General features: G+C 36.0%; 1 protein-coding gene across 1 annotated transcript; it reads left to right on the top strand.

Annotated features, from left to right (window-relative positions):
* The first annotated feature begins 1,584 nt into the window (after window positions 1-1,584).
* LOC110911056 (protein YIPF1 homolog) lies at window positions 1,585-5,522 on the top strand. Its single transcript, XM_022155621.2, has 6 exons — window positions 1,585-1,769; window positions 1,859-1,901; window positions 1,997-2,077; window positions 3,384-3,573; window positions 3,664-3,931; window positions 5,136-5,522. Exons 1-6 carry the CDS (start codon window positions 1,713-1,715, stop codon window positions 5,340-5,342), a joined length of 846 nt encoding a protein of 281 aa, XP_022011313.1. The 5' UTR covers window positions 1,585-1,712; the 3' UTR covers window positions 5,343-5,522.
* The last annotated feature ends 730 nt before the right edge of the window (window positions 5,523-6,252 follow it).

The raw sequence follows: 6,252 nt of genomic DNA, 5'->3' as shown, positions 1-6,252 counted from the left end.
GATATAATATTCATGAGAATTGTTTACAGGTCTTTATAAGTCATTTGACTTGACCTATTAATGTAGACTTGAGCACGGTTTCGCTAGATTAATCGTTGACCGGATAGAATGATGGTTATAAGTGTACGAGCGAGGGGTCTCATGTGTTATGGTTGAATAGCCTGCCATTATGATTTTGAAAGTGTTTTGAAAAGGTTTTGACCCGTTACAACTTGTTCATATAGTTCATGCCATTTTAACAAGTCATACGCGTAAATACAGGTTTAGACGGGAAAATGGGTTTGTGACAAGTCAAATATGTTAGAACACATTTTTTGTTATGTTGTACAAACTGTTTTGGTGTCAAAACATTAGATGATATATGTTTAAAGTTCATCCTATGATAATTACATAAAGTTGAGTTTGACTTTTTTTAGAATTTCAGGGTTGACTTGCCATTTGACCCATTTAGATGTGATGATCACGTGATATAAATGCAGGGTTTTATACCCAACATTATAAGGACCATACAGGTGAAATTAATTTGAAAATCATTAACCAAAGTGGTCAGAATCAAAAGTCAAACAATATGGTCAAACTGTTGACAATTCTCGACGCTCAGACAAAATTAAACTATGAAATTACTTGCTATGGAAAGAGCTAAAAGAAAAGAACTTACTAGCTTTAGAAGACTACTCCAAATGATTAGAGGAGAAGCTTGAATGTCGAAAGAAAGAACCCTTCACAAGACTTGTTTGTGATTTTGAGTTGCTGTGAATAAAAATGGAACTTAGGAGTGCTATTTATAGCCATAGGAAGGTTATAAGGTTAAGACAAGTGTACATAGAAGCTTAGAATGCTGCTTAGTGTCCAATGATGTGTCAAAACCAGGTTAAGTGTGACAAGATTTGAAAACGTGGAAGATGGGTGCTGCCAATAGTTTTTCTGTTGTTAGGTACCCCTAGCAGACCGCAAGGGATTTCCATACGGTCCGCAAGGACCTTCGTGCAACAGATTTTGGATTTTGACCATTTTAGCCCCCCCCCAAGTTCGTATTTCGCCCTTTTTGATGATTTTAACCCCACCTTTTCAGCATAGTGACTCATGTGGAGGGTCTTTAGACACATGTCACCTTAGGATTCAATCGATAATTATCGTGGTGTCATAGTCAGGTAGAGTTGAAGTTGTAGAGCTTCAAGATGAAGAAGAAGATAATAATTTAGGGGGAAAATTAGGGTTTTATTATAGTAGGAGGGGTAAATAAGTAATTTCACAAAAAACTAACGTTCATTTGGACGATAACATGCCGGAGGGTGCAACATTGATGCAATCAGGAAACGTTGTGGGTAAGACAACAAAATTTTGAAAATAGAATGTAAGAATGTCGCACCTCAAACCTCATGGTTTAAAATTGTAGTTTGGTTTATTTATTTTTTTTATTTATCTATCTTTTAATAATCACACCATTTTCTTACCACTTGTGTAATTCTAACCAATCTAGCCTTATTAAACGAAATTAAAAAAAAAATCATCTAAAAAATTAGTGCATACTCAACTAATTAAATTATTACGTGATAGACTCCACCGACCGACCTGACGTGCTCGTGATTAAAACAAACAATATAATCTTTTTACCGTGATAGACTCGACTCATACAGACAGAGATAACACAAAATCGAGCTCAGATCAGATCTCTTCTTCCGGCCGGAGCTAATCACCGGAGATTCTTCAAAATGATGTCCGGCAATTACACAACAATCGACAACCAGAACGTTTCTGGATCTGTACCTGTAAATCTCCATTTCATCTTTTCTATTCTGTCATTTCATCACTTTGATACCAGATCTGAGCCCTAATTTCATGTTTTAATCGATTTCAGGCTGTTTCAGACTCTCCGGGACAGGTTTCGGTGAAATTCAACGGTGATTTTACGCGTTAATCTAATTTTATGTAGATTTAATTGATGCTAGATGAATATGTTTGTAAGTGAGAAGTGAATTTGATGTTGTTGTTGCAGATACGAGTTTGCAAACGTTTCCTCCGTCTGGAGCGCAGGGGAAGATCTCGGCCGCTGCTGGACCGCCTCGTGATGCGGATGGTATGTATGTGTGTTGTTTTAACTTTTTACAGCAATGTTGTAATTTCAGTTGACTTGGATCTTATCTAGTTGGATTAGTTTAAATGGATGTAATGTTTGTTATGTTGGTTAGATTGATTGCATTATTAGTTTCTTCTGGTTTTAGTGTTTATAAGTGGGAGGATAGATTGTAAGGGGTGCATAACATGTGTTGGTTTGTGGATATTCAAGTGTAAGTCGATCGGATAGGAAACGTCATGTTTTATATCCTTAGAGCTAGTGATGCGTAATTTATCCGTTAGATTCAGGATATGATCTTTTGATATGCTAGGCTGTATTAGAGGATTTGGTTATGAATTTGGACCCAAAAGATGAAGAATAACTGAATATGATGTTTTAATGTGTGTTCTTGGTGCCGTGACGTTTACTTATGGATATTAATTAATGCTATTTCAAGCGTTAGGTGATTAGTTAAAGGAGGTGTCACTAGTTGTTTGTGTACTTCAACCTTTAACTGCACCATAATGCGAGGTTTTAGTCTTTTAGAGTCTACAGACTACAGAGAACATGTGTGTGATCGGAGTAGAGTCTGTTCAAGTACAGGTAGATAGGCTGCAAGTTAACATTGCATGTAGAAGCGAGTAGAGTTGGCACAGGCTAGGGGTTTTGGGTAAGGTAAAGGAATATTCTTATGTGCTGCTGAATCCAGCATGCGAAAGATGCCTATCCTACATTGTGTGTTGCTGGTTTCTGTTTTCCCTTTAACAATATACTTTCTTTCCTGCTTACTCAAGTACCGAACTTGAAACTTTGGTTTCATTCGGCTCCTTTATGGAAAATGGATAATTGCTAGATTTAAGATGTGAACCCTCTAAAAAAGTATACCCTTAACATCTATGTCAGCTTTTTGTTTGAAAATATTCAATTCAAAACGATTTGTTTTTTAGATGATCCCTCTAGAAGAAGGCGATTCTAACAATCATTCTAGTTACTTCGTTCTCTATTTCTATTTGAGAGGGTCCTAAGGAAAAGGATTTTATTTCCACCGAGCGAAAATAATATGTCAATGTCTTTAGTAAACCAAAGACATTATAATAGCTATTTTGCTTCAATTTATTCGCTACAAATCAAGACAAAAACTGAAGATTTAATTACGATTAGATCATTAGAAATCTACTTGTATAAATTTAAAATTTTGTTTCGCAATTTCACTTAAAGGGCTAATAACTCCGGACTCTGAGGTGGAAAAATCTGAATTATACACACTCAATATACAATTGCCTTTCCTTGTTTGTTTTCAAGGGACAATAACTGACCTATATCGCAGATACATTCTCAAAGCCAGCATCTGGTTCACCGGAATCACCATCAAGCGGTGGTTGGTTTAAGATTTTCACAGTTGCTGCTTACCGTCCTTATTTCGATGTCGACACATCTGATGTTCTAGAAAGGATCAAAGATTCCCTCTTGCCTTTTAATGGGAGCTTCAATGAGAAAACTGCTAACAACCCAGATTTGTAAGTCGCTTTTTCTTCAGATCTTAATTAACAATTAGATTCAGATCATCAAATTAGTTTATAATAATATTTGATTACAAATATGATCAGGTATGGGCCTTTCTGGATATGCACTACCTTAATCTTTGTAGCAGCTTCAATTGGTACATTTGTGACCTACTTGGCTCACAAGTTACAGCATAAAGAGTGGAACTATGATATCAATCTGGTAACGTGGTCTGCTGGTGTGTTCTACGGCTATGTTCTTGTTGTCCCTCTATGTTTGTATGTGATTCTCAAGTACTTCTCTGCACCGTCGACCCTCGTCCAGCTGTTCTGTCTATACGGATACTCCCTCTTTGTCTTCATTCCTGCAATGGTAAGAATTTTATATCTTCTTTTACATTTATATAATTTATTATCTTAACTAAAGGTGGCAATTTTGATTGTGAATGGGTCAGTCCGCGTTATGTTCTTATCTATAACGGGTGAAACAGATAAAATATAATAGATATAGCTAGAAAGTTAACCAGTCAAAGTAGAGGTGTTATATGGGTCGTGTCTAACGACACACGAACTTGGAATCATGTTTAGACACTGAAACTGAACATGACATGAGTTTTCGCGGGTTGATAACTAGAATACAACCTTTTTAACCTGATTTTTTGTATATTAATTCTAAAATTTTAATTTTTAAGTACAAATGTATGTAACATAATTACCTTTAGTTTAAACTACTAAACATGATGAATGCTCATTTATCTTTTATCTTTTACAAATTGGTATTTATGACATAAAACACCTTTTTAGGAAGTGTAAAATTAAACGGGTCAACCTGAACACATCATTTAGCTAAAACATGTTCACGGGTTTGACCCGAAAGTCCGAAACCATTTAGACCGAACCTATGCGGTTAATGCGGTAAAAAATCGGATATCGGTCAAGGACCGATATTTGAGATATAGATTATCGCGGTGGGATATCGGTAATTTTTATATCATGTAGTTTATATATGTATAGCAATTTAACACTAACAATTCAGTATACTCTCCTACCATTAACAAATTAACCTTTTGCAACTTCCAAAACACATCGTAGCAAGTAGGAACTGATTAAGACTTAAAACACTAACATTTAACACTAACAATTAACAATTAAGACTTAAAACACTAATAGCAGCAATAAGAAGAAAGACGAATGGTAGAACTAAGAAGAAAGGTACTGATATCGGGAAAATTGGTGATATATATCGCCGATAATATCGGTACCGATATTCTGACCAATATTTGACGCCCATATTTTACATGGGGACCGATAACCAATATTAACTGCATAGGACTGAACCAAACCTGCGAATTTCTAGTGGTGTTAGAAATTCATACCGCTAGTCTAAAGTGTTCCATAGTATATATTTTATGCGTAAAAACTCATAAATTAATATCGAAATTGTTACTTTGTGATCGTGTTTGAGACGCCAATTATTTTAGAAAGTAAACAATATGGACACAACCGTTTGATTCGTACAAAAAACTGCCATTTTGACCCGTTAACTAACCCGTCCGTTTTTTTGTTGTTAAATGCAGTGTTTATCTGTTATCCCGGTGGAGATATTCAGATGGGCGATAACGGGTGTGGCGGGGATCATGTCAGCATTATTTGTGGCATTGAATCTGCGGAACCACATCGTGTCGGCTGGTGAAAGGTGGTTCCTGATCGTGGTCGGGATTTTCCTGTTGCAGTTGGCTCTATCCTTTGTACTTAAGCTCTATCTGTTCAATGTGAGTGTGTAGTGTTCTTGTTTCTAACAGCAGCAAGTGTAGGGGAGTTGAGAGTAAATGTGAACTTAATAGTTGTTCAAGATTTGAATGTTCCCCATGGACAGAAACAAATATATATTTTTTTAAATTCGATTTTGATCATATACACGGAGGATCCTACATTTTAATAAATTCTTGATGTTGTGGAAGAAATCACATTTTTCCCTTTTTTTTTTGTTTTTTTCTATTTTATAACTTTGGAAAAATTCTGAAGAGTTTGAAAAACATAAGTCTTGAGATCAAGATGCTCAGGAAGTCCCGAAGGTTAGAGATGGCAATGGGTCGGGTTTAGGTGATTTCATGAGTAGATGTATTTCATTCAATAGCGAATATAATATATAGAGATAAATCAAGCCCGTGTGCTTAATAATAACCAACCCTAAATAATACACCCCATAGTCAGAGCGGTAGAATGGACCATGATCCGACATGAACGGGTAATAGAAATATAAACTGAAGGAGGATCAAACCAATTTATTCAACAACTAAACAACGGAATACTTGTGATCTTGGTTTAAAAAATCTTGAGGTGCTTCGAGGCAAGCAGAGGCGTGACGCAAGAGCTTCACGTATACGAGAATCTATTTATTATAGGATATTTATATATGAATTATATATATATATTATCAATTAGCAACATCGATGTTTTATGCTTTTTGTAATGTGGGGTTTTAGGTTGGTTGAACCCACCACCTCTCCTCTTCCCACCATCCACCCCATCGCCTCTGCAGCTTTCGGGAGCTGGAGAACCTTTATTTCTTCTTCATTGTTTTCTCCGCCCAACCTTTTATCTACCGAAGGTAATAACACGGTTTTTGGTTGAAATAATGAAATCTGGAATGATTGGGGTTTTGATCTTGGTTTTTGTTCGTCTTTGACCCGT

The sequence above is a fragment of the Helianthus annuus genome, chromosome 15 (genome assembly GCF_002127325.2).
Source record: "Helianthus annuus cultivar XRQ/B chromosome 15, HanXRQr2.0-SUNRISE, whole genome shotgun sequence".
Classification (NCBI taxonomy): Eukaryota; Viridiplantae; Streptophyta; class Magnoliopsida; order Asterales; family Asteraceae; genus Helianthus; species Helianthus annuus.
This window is presented reverse-complemented; position numbering and strand designations above follow the sequence as displayed.

Bases quoted from the DNA above. Each gene is read 5' to 3' on its own strand.
- LOC110911056 (XM_022155621.2), top strand. From the start codon at position 1,713: ATGATGTCCGGCAATTACACAACAATCGACAACCAGAACGTTTCTGGA. The intron at 1,902-1,996 runs GTGATTTTACGC...TTGTTGTTGCAG, and splicing joins GGTTTCGGTGAAATTCAACG to ATACGAGTTTGCAAACGTTT. The intron at 2,078-3,383 runs GTATGTATGTGT...CCTATATCGCAG, and splicing joins ACCGCCTCGTGATGCGGATG to ATACATTCTCAAAGCCAGCA.